The sequence below is a fragment of the Rhinopithecus bieti genome, unplaced genomic scaffold, assembly GCF_001698545.2.
Source record: "Rhinopithecus bieti isolate Rb0 unplaced genomic scaffold, ASM169854v2 scaffold_759, whole genome shotgun sequence".
NCBI classification, from domain to species: Eukaryota; Metazoa; Chordata; class Mammalia; order Primates; family Cercopithecidae; genus Rhinopithecus; species Rhinopithecus bieti.
This window is the reverse complement of record NW_016803631.1, coordinates 672207-695691: the sequence shown is the minus strand read 5'-3', so window position 1 is coordinate 695691 and position 23485 is coordinate 672207. Positions and strand designations below refer to the sequence as shown.

The window sequence follows — 23485 nt, the reverse complement described above, 5'->3', positions numbered from 1 at the left end:
AATTATTTATAAATATTTACAAAATATATAAATATGTATATCAATTTTTTAAATGTATATTTTCAAAGCAAATCTTTCCCTTTCAACTTACCTTGTCCATTCGGTCTCTTTCTACTCCAAACCGACCTCCATAGCCATGGGATGCTTTGGGCCCTGACTCCATCTCTTTCTTCTTGAGAACATCATGCTCCTCTGATACTTTGTTCCTCAGCTGGTGGATGCTGGAAGAAACCACATGACCAAGGATCATCTATCCCAGGAAGGTCAACAAACCCATCTTCCCAGAAAAATGGAAGTCTTGAAGTCTGTCCTGTTTATTTTCAGTAATAACCTGGGCCCCCAGAATATACTAGTGATAGGTCTAGAAGTAAAAGATCAGTCTGGCCTGCATACTATAGCCTGATTTAAACTCTCCATAGGCCAAAAATATTTCCTCTAGTCTGTTATTTTGCTCACTAAAATAACCTTCTGACCTTTAGTCCCATTTTTCATGTTCTTAAATATTAGAGGACAATGATACCTATATTCTGATAACTGGAAAGTTATTTTCTTTTCTGAATGGATCAGCTTTCTATCAATTAGAGGATGTGTCTCAAAAGCAGAAAATATTCACATACCATTGGACCTACACATTCTAGTTTTAGGAGTCTACACCAGGGAAATATTTTAAATACGGCAAAGCTTAATGTCTAAATGATACTCATTGAAGCGTAGTATATAATAGCAATAACTAAGAAACAATCTACATGACCAGTGGTTGGGTAATAGTTAAATAAATTGAAATATTACCTTTCACTAGTGTACTAGGAAGTCATTAAAAACAATGCTTATAAAAACACAGAATTGGGGAAATTTATTTAAACATTAGTAGTACTTTTTTATGCTTTTTGGTCATGAATTAAGATCTTCTGCCCCTTCCCCACAGCCTGATAATACCTGAGAAAACTAATAACTAATGAAAACTAACTAACAAAATCCACTCACAGTAATTGCTATGACACGTTAAGGCTCAAATTATCTTGATTTGAAGGGACACCTTTATCCCTAAGAGAAAGTACCACCAAAAAAAGGCATTCTCTTTCTTACTTCACACCCACTTCCATCTTTACCATGAAGGTGACTGCAATACTTAAGAGGGTGGAAAGCCATCTTGGCCAACCTCTTTGGCTTGAGGATATGAAGTGATAGCTCAGCACCAAATGACAATCAGATCTGTTATTTGGACACATAAGGATCCGGGGATTGTTGGAAACATTTGGGCAAGAGAACCCTAAATAAGAAATTTGACTTTCTGTAGCAAGCAATAAGGGTTTAGGGTATTGAGATAGTGATATTACTAGGACTTCACCAGCTCAGGACAACAGACACATTGTTATACATAGAATGGCTGTCTCACAGCAGAAATTGTCTTCTTTTACAGAAGAATAGATCCATCTGGTGGCCTTTAGTGGATAATTCCACTAAAGGTCTTTTAAAAAGTCTTCTCAGCTTTTGCCACAGTTAATTTTAGAAAGCTGGCTATGAACCAGATGAAATGAAGCCAAGTGCTGGAAGAACCCCCTGTTCCCATGCCTCCTCTAAACTCTCTGGCAGCATTGAAAGCAGAGATCTTGTGTTGTCAGTTCAACACCAACACTGTGTCAAAAGCTACTAGTACCAAGGACGTGTAAATGCCTGCCCAGTATCTTCCAACTGAAGTATTCAGATAAAAGACGAAGAAAAGGGGGCCAAAATTTACTTTCAAATGGAAAAAATATGTAATTTTTAAATGAGTATAATAATTGTTAAATGGGTTATAACTATATTATAGTTAAAACAAGTTTTTAAAAGGGATTAGAAAATGATACTCAGGAATATTCATCTAAAGGATAACAGAAAAACTAGTCAGGGGATCACACCAATAGATGACGTAATTTGAATGAAATTGTTGAGGCCCAAAGAAAACAAACTTCTTTAGGTTATAGCTGAAGTCATTCTAAACAGGTCTTTATTATTATTATTATTATTATTATTATTGAGACAGAATCTTGCTCTGTCACCCAGGCTGGAGTGCAGTGGCATGATCTCGGCTCACTGCAACCTCTGCCTCCCGGGTTCAAGTGATTCTCTTGCCTCAGCCTCTGGAGTAGCTGGGATTACAGGCATGCATGTCATGCCCGCCTAGATTTTGTATTTTTAGTAGAGACAGCGTTTCACCATGTTGGCCAGGTTGGTCTCAAATTTTTTTTTTTTTTTTTTTTTTTTGAGACGGAGTCTCGCTCTGTTGCCCAGGCTGGAGTGCAGTGGTGCGATCTCAGCTCACTGCAAGCTCTGCCTCCCGGGTTCATGCCATTCTCCTGCCTCAGCCTCCTGAGTAGCTGGGACTACAGGTGCCCGCCACCACGCCTGGCTAATTTTTTTTTGTATTTTTAGTAGAGACGGGGTTTCACCGTGTTAGCCAGGATGGTCTCGATCTCCTGACCTCATGATCCACCCGCCTTGGCCTCCCAAAGTGCTGGGAGCCACCCAGCACTTTGGGCGTGAGCCACCGCGCCTGGCAATATTCTATATCTTGATTGCATTGGTGGTTATATATATAGGTGGCTGTATTATATATATATATTCAAAACTCATTGAACTATTTGCTTATAATGATTAGGTATCAATACAGTTAATTTCTGGCTGGGCGTGGTGGCTTACACCTCTAATCCCAGTACTGTGGGAGGCCGAGGCAGGCGGATCACTTGAGATCAGGAGTTTGAGACCAGCCTGGCCGACATGGTGAAACCCTGTCTTTACTAAAAATACACAAATTAGCTGGGCGAGGTGGCACATGCCTGTAATCCCAGCTACTCAGGAAGCTGAGGTAGGAGAATTACTTGAAGCTGGGAGGCAGAGGTGGAGGTTTCAGTGAGCTGAGATTGCACCACTGCACTCCAGTCTGGATGACAGAGCGAAACTCCATCTCAAAAAAAAAAAAAAAAAGTTAATTTTGAAAATAATAAAGTGAAGAAAACATTAAATGAAAGAGACTTTGGGTACTCATAAAGAGGTTTGTTTATGAAGTGATTGTAGTATTATTAAAGCCAACTTATCAAGTACTTTGTCACTGTAAACAGAATAGCAAGCAGCCTTAGGGAATAGCAATAGCTTAGCTCTTGAGAATTTGCATTTTATTTCAACAAGAGAATTATGGACATGACAATATTATGTTTATTAGACAAAAACAAAATAATGGTTAAGATTTCAGCCCATGGAGTCAGACTGAGCCGAATTCAAATTACTACAGGTTGAGTATCCCTCATCCCAAACGCTTGGGACTAGAAGTGTTTTGGATTCAGAATTTTTTCAGATTTTGGAATATTTGCATATACATAATGAGATGTCTTGGGGACTAGACCCATGTGTAAACAGAAAATTCATTTATATTTCATATACACTATATTAAGAAAGGTATTAAAGAAGAGCTAAATAAATGGAGGTAATTTTATTTTCCCTTGGGGACGCCGAAAACCTGTGTTGTGCACCTGTATTTTGACTGCAACCCATCACATGTAGTCAGGTGTGGAATTTTCTACTTGTGGTATCATGTGGGCTTTCAAACATTTCAGATTTTGGAACATTTTAGATTTTCAGTTTTTAAATTAGGGATGCTCAACCTGTATCTCTGTATCGTTGGACAAATTGCTAAACATTAATATATCCATTCACTTTTCTGTGAAATCAGGATGTCAATGTCATCTATGATATAGGGTTGTTTTTAAAAAGTACTGTGTTTTGCATGACATGTAATAGCTTAATAAATGTTGGTCATTATTCTTAAGTTACAGCCATGGCTCTTCCAGTACCCGTGTGAGGTAAACAGGGATGGTACTATAATCTCCAGTCACCGCTGGAAATCAAGATAGGATGGTAAAATATTATTACTCTCCTCAGCATCATGAGCCCTTTTACAGCAGAGCTGGAATCAGTCCGTAGAGCTCCAGAATTCTATTTCAATACTCTTGGTATTACACCATTCTTTATTTCCACTTGATATAAAATGTCAGGGCACAAGAAAGAGGACAGGGTCACTGAGGCAGACATCCTATGGTTATAGCTCAGTAAAGATTTAATCTAAAGGCCAGACAGGTTCCAGGAAGTGCTGAAAGATTATTCTAGAGTGGTGCCACTCAGTGTGTGGTCCACAAGCTGAACTGTTTCTGTTTCACAGGGAAATAAGAATAAAAATTGAGAATATGTGTTTAGAAACTTTTATAGCAATTGGACATAGTGATTTTATTCTTTTTCTTTTTTAGAAATGGGGTCTCACTATGTTGCTCAGGCTGGAGTGCAATGGCTACTCACAGATACAATCCCACTACTGATCAGCACTGGAGTTTTGACCTGTCCCATTTCTGACCTGGGCCAGTTCACCCCTTCTTAGGCAACCTATGGTCCCCCACTCCTGGGAGGTGGGAGGTCACTATATTGATTCAGAATTTAGTGTGGAGACCCAATCAGCATAGAGCACTATAGCCCAGAACTACTGGACTCAAGTGATCCTCCTGCCTCAGCCTCCTGAGTAGCTGGGTCTATAGGTACAGACTAGCATGCCTGACAACATTGTGATTTTATATCTGTTGAATTTAAAAATACAAACTGTGTTTGTATTGTCTATGTTATTTTTCACCATTTATTTTCCAGAAACTCAATTTTATTTTATTTTATTTTACAAAAGTATCAGTCTGTGACAGATTTGAAAATAAACAGACTGGTCAAGGGAAAAGACATCCTTGAGTCTTGAGAATGAATGGACAAGAGTGGAGAAAAGAAGGTGGAGAGAAGGGTGATAGTTCTTGAAAACCAGGCAGTTCCTTTACAGAATGGATAAGGGACGCATAGGACCATTTGAGTTATTCACTGAATTACCAAATTACTACCCAAACTAAATTTATTCAAGCAGACCTAAAAAGAGACATCACGCTGTGGGGAAGGTAGTAAGATTAGTAAGAACTACAACCACTTCCTTTTCCTGCTTTTAGTCGTCTCAGCTCTAAAGCTACTGCTTTTTTGTTTGTTTGTTTTGTTTTTTTTTTGTTGTTGTTTTCATTTTGGGATCTGTCAGTGTTAGAATCTACAGCTACTATTCTCCTCTCCAATTTCCCCCTCTTTTCCAAGGACCATGGTGATTCCCATCAGATGTTAAAGACTGACTTAGCCCACACTAACCAGGGGGAATCCCCAAATAGTGGAAACTTACTCCTGGAAAGTCCTCTAGAGGTCTTTTTGATCCAGATGGGCAAAATGAGAATCAGAGAGGAAAAGGGACTTGTCTAAGGCCACCTGGCTTGTTACCAGTAGATACCAGGCTTTTACTCCTTGATAACCTGGGTAAATGGGAGATGAGAGAGCTTTTTTTGTCAATATCTCCATCATTTATTCTATCAGATATTCAGTTAGGTTAACAAAGAAATGTGCAGGGTCACCATGTTGTACAACTCCAGGGAGCACCAGTCAGGGTGTTCTGTATACAGGAGTTGTGCAATACAACAGTACAGGTAGACACCACTTAGGAGAAAAGAGGGCTGTTGTCTGTTTACATGTTCGTTAGATTTTAGAAAGGAAATCTGATTAAACTAACCTATGTTAACAGGAAACAAAAATAACATCACTGAGCTGCTCAGAAGTGCTAAGTACTGCGTTAGACATTGGCTATCCCATTAAATTCTCACTACACATCTTCTGAGTGGCTACTTTTTTTTACATTATTTCATTTTTTTATTAGGATTGCTATTTTTTTTTTGCCAATGCCTACTATATTGCAAGTTGTCATGGTGGAGTGTTGGGAAAAGTTTTCAATTAGCAATAATCACACCTCAGATAAACCTCACTGGCTATAATACCGCCACTGTGCAAAGCTAGAGTTGCTATTCTTATCCCCGTTTGATAAATAAGCTGAGGTTCAAAAAAGTTATGTGACCAAGTTCACATTGCTAAGAGTGGCAGAGTTAGGAATTGAATCTAAATCTATCGATATCCAAATTCAAGCTCTTTCCGTAAGATTATGGCAGGAATTTAGGAGACTTCTTTAAAATATTGTACTTCTACCTCCTATATATGAAACAGGCACTGGGAGAAAAAAGGTACGAAGTATGCATCCTCATCTGGACAATCCCCAGAATACTAGCACTGAGTGGCTTTTATTCAGAAAAGGAAAGGGGTCTTTTTTTTTTTTTTTCATCTATGAGTCTATAGAGGGGTATCACAGAAACTTCCTGAATGACCCTGTTCCATTGTTTCAATCTTTTTCCAGAATGGCATGGTTTAAGAATAATATTCATTATAGGTACTTAATTAAAACATTTATTTATTTATTTATTTATTTATTCATTGAGACTGATTCTCTATCGCCCTGGCTGGAGTGCAGTGGCACGATCTCAGCTCACAGCAACCTGTGCCTCCCGGGTTCAAGAGACTGCTGTGCTTCGCCTCCTGAGTAGCTGGGATTACAGGCACCCACCACCACGCCTGGCTAATTTTTGTATTTTTAGTAGAGACAGAGTTTCATCATGTTGGCCAGGCTGGTCTTGAACTCCTGACCTCAAGTGATCTGCTTGCCTCGGCCTACCAAAGTTCTGGGATTACAAGCGTGAGCCACCACGCCTGGCCGAAATCATTTATTTCTGATTAAACAATGTGATACTGTCATCCAGTTGTATAAACTTGTGCCAGGCTTTCACAGTGTGTTGCTTGTGCAATGTGGTCATCCACTGACACTTTTTAAAATCTAGAGGTAAAAGCACTGCTATTAGGGTGCGGTGGGGGGAGTTAAAAATGGAGCTTAAGACTGTATTAGTCTTGCCATTTTGTGTGTAGTTGTTGAATGCTTGCTCGTTACACTATTTATTGTGTCTACCTTGCTACTAATGTTTGACATTCTGATACTGTCCAAAGCAGATGGTCCTGGTTAGATGATCCTGAATAATTCATGGAAGAGAGGAGGGGATCTCTCAGCCTGAATATATGACATATCCCACAGAAACCCCGGATATGTCTGTAAGTTCCTTTTATCTTCTGGTATCAGAGGGTTTTGTTTGTTTGTTTGTTTCTGGTAAGATGCAAATGGGGCTATAATCTTAAAGACTCCTGAACATCATTGCCAAAATAGTTTTTATCAACAGGTTTTCCAAGTGTTACATTTCTTCATATTACCATTCATGGCTTCCAACTTCTGTCAAATAGCTAAGTACAAATCTGTATTTTAAAAGTTATTTGGGCCAGGTATGGGAGCTGAAGTGGCCTCTTTTTATAGCATTTATTCTGAGTTCTTCACCTTGACATTTTACTGAATTATTCTTAGTCCATCCGAAGGAAGTCACCCTGAATTCTAAATACACATTTATATTTATCTGAAGAGACAGACAGGAGATAGATGATTGCCAGGTAGATAGATAGAGAGGACCTTAGTATTTGGGCCACTTCCTCTCTGAATCTCTCATGCCTTACTAAAGGAAGGGAGGCAGTTAATCCAATAGATCCCCACTTGGGGAAATAGCAGAGTTGTTAGGTATAAAAGACAGATAATAGCGTTGAGGAGGATAAGAGGAGAGACATAAAATGGAAGTACACAATGACACACAAGCTACACACAGGAACAGACTCCAGAAGAAACCAAACACAATAATACATAGACATGAACTACCCTATCCTTTTCCTCCCTCACCTTCCCCCAAGTCTCTGAGTTTTCTTTGGGCTCTTCCCATAACCCCCTTCCTTTCCCCCGGTCCTTTTGGCACTTACTTGATGTGTTCTGTGCGTCCAGAGCCCTCGATGGTCTTGGCTCCCCACCGCTGCTCCTTCTCAGAGATGTCATTCTGCAAATGACAGCACTCAGTAATACGTGATGGCAAGAAATGTGCCACATTGAGAAGGGCCACACAACTGACACATGCCCTCCATGTCCCCTGTGTCCACTGCCTTCTTCAGTCTGGGTCTTTACTCACATCCCCTCTATGTTTATCCCATCCTGACCCCATGTAAGAATTAAACTGGTGAGGCCGGGCATGGTGGCTTATGCCTGTAATCCTAGCATTTTAGGAGGCCAAGGTGGGTGGATTTCTTGAGGTCAAGAGTTCAAGACTAACTTGGCCAACATGATGAAACCCCATCTCTACCAAAAAAATACAAAAATTAGCCAGATGTGGTGGCATGCACCTGTAGTCCCAGCTACAGGGACTACTCGGGAGGCTGAGGTAGGAGAATCACTTGAACCTGGGAGGTAGAGGTTGCAGTGAGCTGAGACTGCACCTCTGCACTCCAGCCTGGGCGACAGAGGGAGACTTGTCTCATAAAGCAAGCAAACAAATAAAAAAACACAAAGAATTAAACTAGTTAGCTCTGAAACCTCCATTCTTCCTCTGCATACTTCATGCCTACCCCATCTGGTCTCCTACAGCTTTTCAATCCCCCAATTACTCATGTCCAGCATGAATCCTGGATCATGGGCCTGGGGAGACCCAGGTTCACCTGCTTCTCAACTTCAGTATAGCCTGCCATCGCCTGTCAATTACACCATCAAACTCACCCACGCCTGTCTCCTTTCATCCCTGATACCAGGTATCATGCATGCCCCACAGGCGACAGCCAACTGTCCTACCAATTAGTCCCAGTAAGAGGGCTGTCTCAGTCCCAGAAGGCCCTTTTCCAAGCATCCTCAAAGGTTACAGAGTGGCCCAGATGCCCTCGCCACCCCACTCTCTGCAATATTCAAGCAAAGCTACTTCCAAACTCACCACAAAGTCAGGATCTGTGTCCCAGTCATCACCCTGGGTCTCCACGGAAACAGACACATCATGGCCCACTACAGACTTCCACATCTGAGAGTGACAGGAGATGGGAATAATTAGGGACAAAAAAGGATCAAGAGGAGGGAAAATAGGAATGTTGAAGTCAAAATATAGAAGCCCAATATTTCCTGCCATTTTTTTTTCTTAGAAGAAAATAGAAAATGAAGCAAAGCAAATGGGAGTTGTAGGAAGGCTTTTCTGCTCAGTTACAAGAGGAGAGATGGGGCTTTATTCAAGACAAACCAATGTGGCCTGGGCCCGCTTGGGGCTAAAGAGAAGTTGCCATGGGTGTGGGTGACACTAGGTAACCCGTGAGTCAAAATTGCTGGAATTGTTCACTTGTGTCCCAAGGCCAGCCAGGCAGTGGCTGAAGGTGGTTGGCAATGAGGGGTGCTATAATATCCCTAGAATTATGGCCTCATTTCACTCAGGTTTCTATATACGATTCCTTTGTCACTGTTGAAATACAAATTGGTTCAGTTTCTCACAAGTGAACATCTACATCCCTCTTTACAACCTGCTGAACTATACTGAGAATTTTTCCAGCCTCTTGTCCAAGTGATGTCCCACCTTCACCCTGAGTCTGGTCACTTCACAGCTGTGTAAGGTCAGTAGGGACAGTCGGCTGACATTTCCACACTGAAGAATGCATGGGAAAGCATTATTTGCTGGGAATAAGTCAGTTATTACTCAATTTTTAAAAAATGGTTCAATTATATTTCTAAAGAAAAGTAGTTCAAAAAATAGCATGTTTTCAAGTTGACAATTTATCATAGAAAATAAAAAAGAATCATATAATAAATCTTATTTTGAACATTAAAAGGTATTCAGTTTTTATCAACTAAATAAATGTTGCAGAAATATTTAGAGAACACTAGCTTGGAAGGGTGCCAAACTTACTCTGCTAGGGCATCCCCAGTGTTCTAGTCGGCCTTCTGCACAGTGCAGAAGGAAGAGCAGCACAATTGCTCTGCATCTGTGGATCTTGGTGTGAAGAAGTAACAACAGACAAGGCTCATCTGCTGTGGTTGCCACTGAGACTTCTTGACCCTGGCATGACTTGCTAGCTGGCAGCCCTTCCCTCCTCAGACACCTCATCCCATTGGAGACCTTCTTCATGCTCTCCATTGTCTCCAAAGAATTCCTTTACAACTACTCCTCGGGTTCTCCTGTCTCCACCTAGGCCTTCAGATTCTCTAGTTTTCTATTTCCACTTGAAAACTCCATCTTCTCCATTGAGCAACCCCTTAAACACCAGCCCAGGAGAAGTCTGGGGTAAATCAGTTAAAGAGATGCTAAGGGGACACCGGACAGATATTGACTGAGTCAACCGTGAGTCACGGCTGAAAGCAGCTCGGCTTTCCCTGACGTGGGTGGAGACAGCAAAACAAGACTTAGAATCCTTCATCCTTACTACCCCTCTACTTCTCATCCCCTGGCTCCTGGGCTGCTGTGCGACAAAAGGACTGTCACACACAAAACTGGAATGGAGAAGTTTCTGAAATAGTCATGAGCAATAAGGAAGCAATGAGGACTGATGGTCCCATCCTCTTTCCTGTGGCTCCTCTGAGGCCTCAGCCTGACTCTCCCATTCACCCATTTTTGAAATAAAGAGTTTCGGAAATAGAGACAATTTATCTAATATCCTTGACCTATTGACCAGAAGCCAGAAAGGTAAGAGGTGCCATCTAGAGGTGAGAACCAGAGAGTAATCTGGTGAGGCCTTGTTGCGATGCTGACCTCCTGCATCAAAGTACACGGACTGGGAGTCAGAAGCCCTGGCTGTCACCCCAGCTCTGTGACTAAGCCTCTGAGAGACCATCACAAGGGCATCAACAGAGTAGGTACTCATTTGCCAGGTATGAGACCAGTCGATTAATAAATACTAACTTGAATAATTTGTCAAATCAGCAATTATCTCTGATTTCCCCAGTGGAAAATAATGAAGGGGTTAACCTAGCTAATCTGTAAAGTCTCCTTGATTTCTGACATTCGGGGATTCTGTGATCTACAGTCACAGAAACCAGCCCCAGCAGAATCATCATGCCTTCTCTTGGGCTCCATCAGCACTTGGTACTCAGTGCTACTTAACATCAGCGACTACTTCCTTATCTGTTACATTTCCTATGTGGGTTTGTTTCCCTGAGACCATGTGCTCTTCAAGGGCAGACACTGTTTTCTTCTCCTGTGGTCCTCCTCCCAACTCAGTACCTAGGGGAGACATGCCTTAGAGTGGGTTGTAGATTATCAGCAGAAACCAGGCAACACTTTGCTTGACGTTTGTGCTAGATGGCTCCTGAATCATTTGCCTTGAGTTTAAGCCCCTCCCTTCTGTTTCTATCTCCAGATGCTGATTTGCTACAACCACTCACAACCAGGCCTTCTGGCCATAAAAGGATAAAAGCCTACTATTGGTGACCTTGCCCATCACCAAGGACTAAGAGCCAGGTAGATTCCTCCTCAACAATTACTGTGTTTCCCGACTGTCCCATGGCTCAGAGTACCCACCTCCACCTGTGCGAGCCTCTGTTCTAAGCGCCCGGCTCCTCGCGTCCACACCGACTCCCTCTCTGGCTGCTGCCACTTTGGAGTGAGAAACTGGGCTGCTGCTTCAGTTCCGTATTCAGGTTTTCGTCATTTCCTGCCACCCCATCCTCACAGCTACTTCCTGAAATTTGAGTCAGTTCCTTCTGCTTTAGACACTTAAATTTTAAAAGGATTAAATGTTTCTGTGACTGGTCTTTTTGCAAGGTTTTGACAATGGGGGTCATAGGGCAGTCATAGAAAATGCTGCTTTGACTCTGACTTTGTAATCTAGTGAGAGAAACAAACATTCAACCAGAAAACACATTAGAGAATTCCGTAGAACAGCATTGTGTCCTAAATAGGGTGGCAGTTATGTTTGAGACGGTAAAGGAATTCAGAGCATTTGGTATGGGATGTATTCATCAAGAAAGGCTTTATGGGAGAAGTCCTTTATATGTGGATTTTGAAGCATGAAACTTAAAAAGAAACTCACCCCTATATTACCCACAGCACTTAAAAGTGGAGTTTTCATATAGATGTTCAAATAAACATCGACCAGTTGAATGCCAGAAGGTATAACTCATGAGGGAAAAGGCAAGACATGGAAGGAGAAAGTTTCCTAGCTTGTTTGGGGCACTGTGGAGTCTGAGCTAACAAACTAAAGTTTTGGCTCCAGATAGTAGGAAGAATTCTGAAAGAACCAGGTGCTGGTCAGCTGATGGAAGGTCTTTGTGGCCTCTTGTTTCACTGCGTGTCAAGACTTGCTGCCCCTCCCTTCCCTCTTGAAGTCAGACGTGCTCAGGTGACTTGTTTTGGCCAGTGACAGATGCCACTTTCTGGCGGAGACTGTAAGACCACTGCAAGCTTTGCTATGCTCTTTCACCACTGCCCAAGGCAACCTGCAATTCTCCACGTTGGCTCCTCCAGCAGACTGAATCCCTGAGTGAGAAAGAACACAAGTGGAGCCCCATCCACCATGTGAGGGAATTGGAGTCTTTCACTAAATAGTCCTTTGTTTTGGCTACTGCGAATTTGAGGGTGTCTGTTATTGTATCTGACCTAGCCTTTCCTAATCTTGATTGTCTGTGGACTTCTTGATTTGTTCACAACGGTGCATTCTCCAAGGAGTTTAAGCAGGACTAGATGAAACTGGCCCATGATACAGGCACTTTTCTGGATTAGGAATATGAAGCCTCTGTCACTTCCAAATCTAAGGCATAATCTATGCCTGGGGGAGCTTTATTTATCCCTCCTACTTTATTACCTATTTGTCGTGGTGGTACCGAAGTTATAAGGAAGAGTACATTTGTAGAAGGGAAAATAGTCTTTTAAAATCACTTGGAATCCTCATGTAGTGTCAAAATACGAATTAGACTATATACTGTGACACACCATCCAGGTACTTAGTTCTCTGGAGAAACTAGAAATTAATCAGAGACGACACCAAGAAGCCCCATCTTTCCTTAGCAAATGTCACAAGTTCATTACTGATGAGGTAGTGAGGTGTATCACACAGAAATAGAACGGGCCTTGAAATCAGATAGACTTGGTTCAATTAAACCATTTACTGTACTTTGAGAAAGTGAGCTAGCTTCTCTCAAGCAGCAACTTAACATAAAAAACCGTAATAGCTGGTCACGGTGGCTCCCGCCTCTAATCCCAGTACTTTGGGAGGCCAAGACGGGTGGATCACAAGGTCAGAAGTTTGAGACCAGCCTGGCCAACGTAGTGAAACCATCTCTACTAAAAGCACAAAAATTAGCCAGGCATGGTGGCAGGCACCTGTAATCCCGGCAACTTGGGAGGCTGAGGCAGGAGAATCGCTTGAAACTGGAAGGCAGAGGTTGCAGTCAGTCAAGATCGTGCCACTGCACTCTAGCCTGAGCGAAAGAGTGAAACTCGGTCTCAAAAAACAAAACAAAACAAAACAAAACATAATAATGCCCTAACCTGCTACATGCCATTAAGCTTCTCTTCTCCCATTCCCACCCAGAGGGATCCCTAGGGTCTAAAGTTTTCAGTATGTGTATGTGCTAGATAAGAGTTCTCCCAGGACCATGCATGGACCTGCATCAATTTAATGCCCTAAGGCCCAGCTTATTTGATTCAGTATTAGGATAGATTTTCCTCACTGCATTCATCACCTGAGGTCTAGCAGCTAAGGCTGGAAGAATGCCTGCAGCTGTCACTGATATTGGCCAGTGAGAAGAAAGTCTGAATATGCTAGCAAGCCTTTCTATCCCTGTAACCATTCTGGGCTACTCCTTCCCTACTTTCTCATCACCCACCCTTCCCCCGCCAGCATGCCAAACACAGGTTACTGAAGACCTTGGCACATATCCATTCATTCACACACACACACACACACACAACACACACACACACACACAAACTCTTCATTCTGAAAATAATTTTATTATTTTACAGTTGTTCAGGAAACTTCCCAGGATGTTGTGACCAAGATTTAATCACCACAGTAGATTTAGAGCAGATTGGTCAGCCCACCGGTCCTCTCTCTTCTTTAGGGAGAGAATAGGCAGTGAACACATCACGTATACAGTAGTGAGAAAATAACCAACTGGTAGGATGGGGGAGGGGAGGCAGGGAATAGGCACAAATGGAATTCAATCCTGGCTGTCCTTCTCAGGTCTGTCTATATTTAATTTTATCTTCTCTATATTCTCCTTCCATTGCCACAGAGGACAGAGACAATGGGGCTGAGAAACTGTAATAACTCTCACTAACAGCAAAGTAGTTTAGTACTTCAAGAGGCCAGGAGTTGCAGTGTGGTGTTAGACCAGTCAGACTCCTGGCTGAGAGTCAATGCTTAATACTGGCTCCCAGTGGCCCCTGGGCACTGTCTCAGGGCCCACATTCCAGGAATATCCAGATATTCCTGGAACGACAAGAATTGGAACCCTGCTGTCCATAGACGCTTCTCCCTGCCCTTTGGTGAAAGGAAAGACTTGGGCCACTTAATACCTTAGTATACATGTGATCAAGGGCAAAAGCAAGGGGATTCTATCCTTATAGTCTAGGACCAGAAATTCTCCCTCCAATTATATCTGAAATTAGCAGGGAAGAAGATGCTGTCCTCCCAGGTGATCTAATAGCTAAAACCCCCAGGGAGTTCCTTCAGCTCTCACCACCCTATTCTGCAAGAGACCTAAATCAGACGTCCTATGAGGTGACGTGTTCATTTCCCTGAACTTTGTTTATGGTAGAACCACCTTCCCTCTGAAACAGGAGAAAATACAGGCAAATGAGGCAAAGAAAGTTATCAATCAAAATGATACTGAACTTTAGATTATTAGGTTTATTGAAACCATCCTCTTGGCTTAGCTGACATTCCTCAGTATTTTTTACAGGACCACAAAAGATCAGGGTCCTGCAAAATCTCAACAAATATTAGGCTCAACAAACCAACTGTGATTCTCAGATTAAGCAGAAGTGTTCAGGCCCAGGGCAGTAGAAGAAAGCAGACTTGCCAGTCCCTGCAGCTCCAACCTGTCCTTGTATCGACCTCTGTTTTTGCAGGCACTTTCCGTGGAGAGTTGGAGAGAAGACCTGTAAATGGGAAGACTGTTCCACTGGAATTGATAGTTCTGATGTTAGAGGTGAGAGAATTCCAAGTTCTGAGGCGAGTGGTCCAAAGAGTAACAACTAAGTCTACAGATGGCCCGTAAAACACAGAATGAGCAGGACGTGAATCATTAGAAAGTAGATGGCTGCTAGAAGTGGCACTCGGGTCCGTGAATGACAGAGTGAACGTAGGACTCGCTTCCATCCAACACCACTCCGGGTCTAAAAGAAAAATGTGAAAGTCAGAGAGTTTTCACCCTATAGGGCTACGCTGCTTTCCCTCCTGGTAGTCTTGTACTTAAGCAAAGCTGACCCAACCACTGTAGAAAGGGGTATCCTGAGAGGAAAGTTGCCTCAGAGTCAACAACTTGGCAAATTCCACCAGGTTCTTCTAATCTTCCCCACCCTTCCAGCCTTAGACTCATCAGCTGTTCAGTGGCTGGACTTCCACATTCCTTCTCCTCAGCTCCTTGCCCCCAATATAGCCAGCCCTGTCTGATAGTAGAACACCCTCTCTTTATCCTTTTTCCTTCTTACCCTTCGACAACTGTTGCTTGTAAGATCTATTAACAGTGCCTGCTCCTGAGTGCCACAGGAGCCAATGATAGGAGTCCGGGAAGAGTCCCATTCACTGTGCTCTAACCTGAGTTGAGAAAAAAAAGAGGCATAGCATTGGTTCATAGCATGAGAGGCTGATCAGGCCAAGTCTTCCCAGTCATCCTGCCACACAATGCAGCATAGGAGGAGACTTGTAGCAAAAGCTGCTCCCACAGACATAACCCCATGCAAGCGGGGTAGCAGCAGATACGTTCCTTCAGCAGCAGCAAAATGTGATGATAACTATCAGGAATTGACTACCTACTTACTATGTATCAGGCTCTAGGCTGGGTGCTTTACATACATTTAATCCTCAGGTTTTGGGGTTGGTCTTACTATCTTCAAAGTGCTAAGGCTTACAGAGGTTAAATTACTTGCCCACAGCGGCACAGCCAGTAAGCAGTAGAGGCAGAATTCAATACCCAGCTTTGTCTTTCAAGCCTCACACTCTTCTTTCCACCATACATCTGACTTGGAGAAACTCGTTATATATTTTTTTCTTTTATTAAAGGCTAATAGGCAAAAGCATCCAAGGAAGATTTCTGTGGGGTTTTAAAAATTAAATTGAACTAAAAAAAAATTAAATTGAATTGGCAGTCTCTACTGCCTTCTGGCTCAGTTTTTGCTGATTTGCTTATTTAATACTGGAATTTCTCCATTTAATGAAGAGGCTACCATTACTCACTCAATGGTTATGTCAAATGAACAAAGGAGCTGCATGTAACGGCACATTTGATCAAGCATTTGCCTACAGGGATGAACTTTTTCATTGGGGTAAGGAGGATGAAACCCTTTCCTCTACTCTTCGTGCTTTCTCCTTATGAAAGGATATCCATTAGTTTAATACTCTTGGGATCTCTGCAGGACACATTCTTTTCTCCAGGAGTGAAGAAATACCTTAATCCAATTTGTGAGTCTAGAAAGAGAAACTGAGCATGCACAGCCTAGCTCCTTCTTTCTTGCTTCCCTCCTGAGAGCCAGGCTGACTAAAGAATAACCTTCTGTGTCTATTCCTCCATGCGATAAGCTTTTCAGAAGCAGCTTTGATCTGGAATAGCATGGTCTGTTACCATGGACGTCAGTCTGTCAATGTAGGCTAGGCTGAGGAAGGATGAGAAGTCTGTAGGTATTGATGAGGAAGATAGTATTGGCTGCCTTTATACTGGAAGGCCACTGAGTTCTAGCTGCTCTATAGAGTACATGTGAGATTCTAATGTTACAATGGTAGTACCTGGACTAGGTAGGCAGCCCTTAATTAGCTACCCCAATTTCCATTCCACATCAGGGTTAAAGAGGGAATTGTGGCTTGAATTAATATGGCTTGCCCACAGGCTCAAGAGTCATCATCCCACACAGGCAGTCTCAGTTGGTTTGGGTCAGGTTAGTTACACAAGAGGGAGATCAACCTCCCCACTGGCCAGGTTTCACCGGTCTAAACAATTCCATAGCAAGTGGAAGACAAACAGTCATGGGGGCACAGGCATGAAAATGCTCGGCAGAGATGGCAAGACACCACACAAGGCATTTAAGCAAAGCTGGCCCACCCTCGAAGCTGCATATCAAGGCCTGAATAGGTGATGAAAATTAAGAGGTTGTGAATATGTTGGATTGGAAAGAAAGTTATCTCAAGTAAGACCTGCTCAATGGGGCTGTCACCTCTGCCACATAAACTTTGCAAGAAGGCATTAATACCAGAAATGTCATTCTCTGAGGAAAGTGATCATATACATAGGTGGCTTTCTCCCAAAATATAATCAAAGTGCCTGCTTTTAACGATATTTTCCATGGAAAGGGACTTCCAGCAGCAAAATACTCGTAGCAACTCTCTATCCTCTCATGCATAGTGATTCTTTTGATGAATTGAGAATAAAGAATGAGGGATGTGTAGCTCTGCCCTTCTGAATTACACTTGGAACAAACTGCTCATAGGAAGCACAGTTCGCTCTGTTACTCCAATGCTCTAGTTTGGCAAGAGCAGGATTTTCTGTGAAGGAGGTCTACCTTGGCCCAACATTGTCTGTGACTGGGAGGGGAAGTTGAGGGTTAGGAAGTGCATTTGCCAACAAAAAAGCCACATTCTTTTAACATCATTTTCAAAGCAGTCTTTTAATCTCTCAATCTTTTAATCTTTTAAAAAAGATTTCAATGGATTCAGATCTCAGGTAGAAAATGAAGTTGTCACTTACCTGGTCCTCTAGAAAACCCAACACCTACCTCATTTAGTTATTGTTGGGATGAAATAAGATATCTTTCAATAATGGTAGATATCATTATTATTCTCTAAGAACAACTGTTTTAGAAAACACTGACTCTCCTACACTCCCAAAAGTACAGTGTTCTCTTGGGTGCCCACAATGTCAGTAAACTCATTGCAGCAACTACCTCAAGATGAGAAAAAGATCTTAAGAAATCCTAAGTCTGGCAGGAAATGTACATGAGTATGATCAGAAAGGATCAGAAGGGAACAGAGGCGATATCCCTCAGCCTTTACCGTCTGATCTGCTCCTCGGCCAGAGAGAGAGCATTCTCGGCAGCCACTCTTTGATCTCGTTCTTCTTCCAGCAGCTTCCTTAATTCATTCACTTCCTGTCTGGTGTTGCACAGCTGCTGCTGAGCTTCAGAAAAGCTTCAGGATGAAAGGAAACAAAGAGCATCACTAGATGCAGAACACAGTTGCTAATACAAGGGATTCAAAGTCTTCATAAGGTTGTAAAGCAAGAAAATTTACAGAAGCCTGTCTGAACACGGTATTTTAAAAGCAAAGTTGTAGAGGGATTAAATGAAGCTGCAGAAAATACCTAAAGAAATTTCAGGAACTGATTATCTTTCATTTTACTATCACAGAATAGTTGTTAGTGGTGTGTGTGTGTGTGTTGGTGTTGCTCTTTTTGTTTTATAAACTTTTCTCACACAAATGTTAGTTATTATTGTTACTATTTGATCCTCACATCACTTCTGTGAGGCTAATAAGACATATTAACTCCATATAAAGGACTCCAGTTAAATGTAGATTACAGCCTAATTTCTGGACTCTAGTGTATGCTCCAGGGTTGAGACAGCCACTCCCCTACCTTTGCTGTGGCTCCCTTAGTTCCTCAGGATCACTCTTTCTGTGAACTCCATTCTTTTCCTGGGGCGCTCCTGGAGCAACATCTATATTTAGTGGCCCCTGGAAGAAGAATAAGCTTAGTAATTCAGTGACGAAAGCTCTTAAGAAAGTGTACTCGAGCAAAACGAGAGCTTGTTTATAGAGGATTATCCCCGCTTATAATTCTCAAGTCCAAATTTAGAAGTCAGAAGCTTCTGCTCTAGCAGATTACTCACCTACATAAAACTCTCATCTTGATTAGATTTTTCTCCCAGATTCTCATTCTTGAATTTTTCCTCTTAAAAGTTAAGTCTGGGCCGAGCACCGTGGCTCACACCTGTAATCCCAGCACTTTGGGAGGCCGAGGCGGGTGGATCACAAGGTCAGGAGTTCAAGACCAGCCTGGCCAGGATAGCGAAACCCTGTCTCTACTAAAAATACAAAAAAATTAGCCAGGTGTGGTGGCAGGCGCCTGTAATCCCAGCAACTCGGGAGGCTGAGGCAGAGAACTGCTTGAACCCGGGAGGCGGAGGTTGCAGTGAGCTGAGATTGTGCCACTGCACTCCAGCCTGGGTGACGGAGCGAGACTCCGTCTTAAAAAAAAAAAAAAAAAAAAAAGTTAAGTCTGCTGTGGATGTTTATGGATTTTCCAGATGCCACTTTGATCCTTCCCTTGCTCGCCAGCCCCTCCCAAACCCCTTCTCCTCCTCCGTATCCTATATGTCTTCATACTAATTCTCAGTCTCCTCCAACTTCAATGCTGCACTCCTCTCCCTGGCTGTCAACAGTGCTGCCTGTTTTGTTTCTCAGATCCAAAGTTTCCTACAATTTTCTTATTACTTAAAGCAAAATCAACACTTCCTCTGTTTCAGAATACCAAAAGTCTCAGTCATCGCTGTTTCCTACTCATGTTTTAATTTCTCTCCCACCATCTCACTGATCTTTTTTCTTCTAATTGCTTCACTGTAATTTTTCTCAGACCTTATTCCCATGTCAATTAACTATTTCTTCTTTCTCATTTTCTTCCCTGACACCTAATTACATTAACTTCTTCCATACTGCTCTTTAGTGCTTCACCCACTTACACTAAATGTCATCACACTTTTCCCAGTCTCTCACCTTCTCCTTACTCACCGCCTGCAGCTCTTGAACCTGCTTCTCCAAGACTGCACAGTGATTTAAAAGGTCACCATAGTGCTGCTGGTTCTCACGAAGACTCTGACTGGTATCGCAGAGCTGAATGGAAAGGGTGTTTTTCTCTTCCAGTAGCTGAGAGAACTGAAACAGAAGCGAGGATAAGCACCATCCTGCAGTACTATAAGCAGTGCTTAGGCGAACTGTTCTGAGTTTTCAGGATCGAATTTTCCTATGGAAGACCTCTGTTTCAGCAACAGCAACAATAGCATTTTGTGTTCCTTCAAAGTTGGAAAAAGCATAATTTTTTTTTTTGACCAAGACAGAAAACAATTCTGGAGGAGTAGCAGAAAGGTTTTCTTGTTTTGTTTTGTTTTTTTAAAGGGTGCCCAGTACATTAACTGAAAAACCATGAAGCAGAAATCCATAAGCAATCTAATAAGATAGGCTATTCTGGGTACATAAGAGGGAAAAGGCAATGCCTCAGGTCCAAGTTCACGCTACTAACAAATGACTATAATCTCCAGAACTCAATATGGCTGGAGAGAGCTGTCACCCCAAAATGTGTGCAATAATATGACTAGGCAGATTCCTCAGTACCATAAAGGGTTATAAGTTACTGAGAGAATAGAATAAAAAGTTATAAAATGTGGTAGAAGGGAGAAACAGAATAAATCCCAACATGTCTATGTGTATGTCAGAAACTGTATTGGGAGCATAGATTCTCCCAGGTAGAAGCATTTCAGTCCCTTAAAGCAGAACTCTCCTCTACTGCATGACTAACAGGTCATCGTTCAGTCTTCCCTTGAAAGTGTTCAGTGTGAGGGTGCCCACTACCTGACAAAGCAACCCGAACCATTTAAAAAACTGAAAATTCGTTTTTACATTGAATGAAAAATTTACCTATTGTAGCTTCTACCCATTGATTTGAATTTGGTACTCTGGAACTATAATTCTCTCACTTGCAGGCTGTCAAGTTTTAAGTTTTAGTTGTGATTAGCCTCCAGGTAGATTAATAACCACAGAGATGTCTCTCCAAGTTACATACTGTAGGACCATGTACATTGTATGAGAGGAACCCAGTATACCAGTTGCATGTTCAATCTTTTCTTGATGATTCCTTTTTGTAAGGTTTTGTGAAAAAAAGTTGAAACAAACAATGTTTTAGAGGAGAGGCGACAGTTTTCTAGAGACAACTGTGAGAAAGGGCATTTGATGCATATAGAAAATTAGAACAAGAGAATCCATACATACTTGTAAAAGTGCTCTGTTAGCTGAACATTGCTCTTCGGATATAGGGTTATTTTTTGTTTGTCATTCTGAAGAGCAATGTTAGCTTACAAAGTACTTTCACTGGTATCATCTTATTTGAGAGAGGCAGAGAAAGGATTTCTGTCCTTGTTTACAAATGGCTAGTAGATGTCAAACCAGGACTCAAGTGTGGTTCTTGATTCCAAGTCTAGAGCTCTATGTACTATCTGATGGTGTCCAATCTGACAGTCTAGCAATGAAAGTTAAGAAAACTATAGAGTTTTGTTTTGGGTAGGGGGTGGGAGGAGGTGGGAATAGTTAGAAAAGGATATAAATATTTGAGAATTGATAGTAATTTGAAGAGAGTTAACTGGGTACAATGACAACTACTGGGTTCTGAGACAGGGAACATGTTCTTCCCTTAACCTAAGAGGAAGTTAATTTTCCTGGCCACAGTGAATAGTCCAAATCATACCAAAAACAAACATAGGTCCTTCTAGTTTAGAGGTTGGCAAACTATGATCCAGAGTCTGCTGCCCTTTTATTGAAATAAGGTTTTACTGGAACATGACCAGCTCAATTGATTCTATATTGTCTATGGCTGCTTTTGTGTTACAACTGCAAAGATGAGTAGTTGTTAACAAAGATTGTACGGTCAAGAAACCTAAAATATTGTCTGAGTCCAAAGGAAAAGTTTGCTGACCTCTCCTCTAGCTTATAAGCTACTATATTTCACTGTATCTATACCTGTCAAAACGAAATAGGAGGGAACAATTTAGACTACATTATGTCACTAATCATCCATCTCATGTTTTTAAGTTTCTAGCACATTCTTACATTATATACAAACATCCAACCAGCTGGTAGAAATGCAGTCATCCCTTATTATCTATGGGGTATTGGTTTCAGTACCACCCCTGGACTCCCAACTCCCAGTATACCAAAATTTAAGGGTTGCTCAAATCCCTTATATATAATGGCAGGGTATTTGCATATAACTTATATACAACCTCCCATATACTTAAAATATTTTTAAATTCATGCATAATAGATGTACATATTTTCAGGATACATGCTACAATGTAATATATTCATATAATTTGTAAAGATCAAATCAGTGTATCTGGAATATCCATCACCTTAAGTATTTGTCTTTCCTTTATGCTAGAAGCATTTAAATTCTTCTCTTCTAGATATTTTTAAATGTACAATCGATTGTGGTAAACTATAATCACCTATTGATTTACCTAACACTAGGTCTTATTTCTTCTATCAAACAATGTATGTGTACCCATTAATCAACTTCTCTTCATTCCCTCCTCTCCATTATCCTTCCCAGCCTTTAGTAACTACCCAATGCACTCTCTACCTTCATGAAATTAACTTTTTTTTGCTCCCGCACAAGTGAGAATGTGATATTTGTCTTTCTGTTCTTGGCTTATTTCACTTAACATAATGTCCTCCAGCTCCATCCATGTTGCCATGAATGACAGAATTTCATACCTCTTTATAGCTAAATAATATTCCCTTGTGTATATATACCACATTTTTCATCTATTCATCTGTTGATGGGTACTTAAGTTGATTCTATATTTTGTTTTTTATGAATAGTGCTGCAATAAACATGGGAGTACAGATGTCTTTTTGATATATTGACTTCCTTTCTTTTAGATATATGGGTTGCTGAATCATATGGTAGTTCAATTTTTTTGCTTTTAGATATACCTCCATACTGTTCTCCACAGTGGCTGTACTAACTTACATTGCTAACAGTGTATGGGAGTTCCCCTTTCTCTGCATCCTTGCCAGCATGTGTTACTGCCTGTCTTTTTGATAAAAGCCATTTCAGCAGAGGTGAGATGATATCTCACTATTGCTTTGATTCACAATTCTCTGATGATTAGTGATGCTGAGTATTTTTTAAATATCTGTTGGCCATTTGTTTTTTTTTTTTTTTTTTTTGACAAGGAGTCTCGCTCTGTCGCCCAGGCTGGAGTGCAGTGGCCGGATCTCGGCTCACTGCAAGCTCCGCCTCCCGGGTTTACGCCATTCTCCTGCCTCAGCCTCCCGAGTAGCTAGGACTACAGGCGCCCGCCACCTCGCCCAGCTAGTTTTTTTTTGCATTTTTTAGTAGAGACGGGGTTTCACTGTGTTAGCCAGGATGGTCTCAATCTCCTGACCTCATGATCCGCCCGTCTCGGCCTCCCAAAGTGCTGGGATTACAGGCTTGAGCCACCGCGCCCGGCCCTGTTGGCCATCTGTATGTCTTCTTTTGAGAAATGTCTATTCAGATCTTTTATCAATTTTTAAATTGAGTTACTTGTTTTCTTGCTATTTAATTGTTTGAGTCTCTTCTTTAATCTGGTTATTAATCCCTTGTTAGATGGGTAGTTTGCAAATGTTTTCTCTCATTCTGTGGATTGTCTCTTCACTCTGTTGATTGCTTCCTTTGCTGTACAGAGCCTTTTAGCTTGCTATAATCCTATTTGTCTATTTTTGC

At 41.6% G+C, this 23485-nt stretch overlaps 2 protein-coding genes across 9 annotated transcripts in view; both read right to left on the bottom strand.

The window, feature by feature from the left end:
• HCLS1 (hematopoietic cell-specific Lyn substrate 1) overlaps nt 1-11439 on the bottom strand; it is a 26983-nt gene extending 15544 nt beyond the window's left edge. The window contains exons 1-4 of the mRNA XM_017891151.1: nt 11316-11439; nt 8754-8837; nt 7762-7835; nt 92-221 (exon numbers count right to left, since the gene is read on the bottom strand). Coding sequence (XP_017746640.1) covers nt 92-221; nt 7762-7835; nt 8754-8837 — 288 coding nt within the window. The 5' untranslated portion in view covers nt 11316-11439. The remainder of the gene's footprint in view (nt 1-91; nt 222-7761; nt 7836-8753; nt 8838-11315) is intronic.
• A 2289-nt stretch (nt 11440-13728) lies between these two features.
• GOLGB1 (golgin B1) overlaps nt 13729-23485 on the bottom strand; it is an 89624-nt gene continuing 79867 nt past the window's right edge. For 5 of the 8 annotated variants that reach the window (XM_017891121.1, XM_017891087.1, XM_017891103.1 and 2 more), the window contains 5 exons: nt 19720-19878; nt 18584-18681; nt 18004-18138; nt 15453-15558; nt 13729-15137 (listed from right to left, as the gene is read on the bottom strand). In XM_017891121.1, coding sequence (XP_017746610.1) covers nt 15003-15137; nt 15453-15558; nt 18004-18138; nt 18584-18681; nt 19720-19878 — 633 coding nt within the window. In that variant the 3' untranslated portion in view covers nt 13729-15002. The remainder of the gene's footprint in view (nt 15138-15452; nt 15559-18003; nt 18139-18583; nt 18682-19719; nt 19879-23485) is intronic. The other 3 variants (XM_017891094.1, XM_017891115.1, XM_017891136.1) reach the window with 1 other exon arrangement.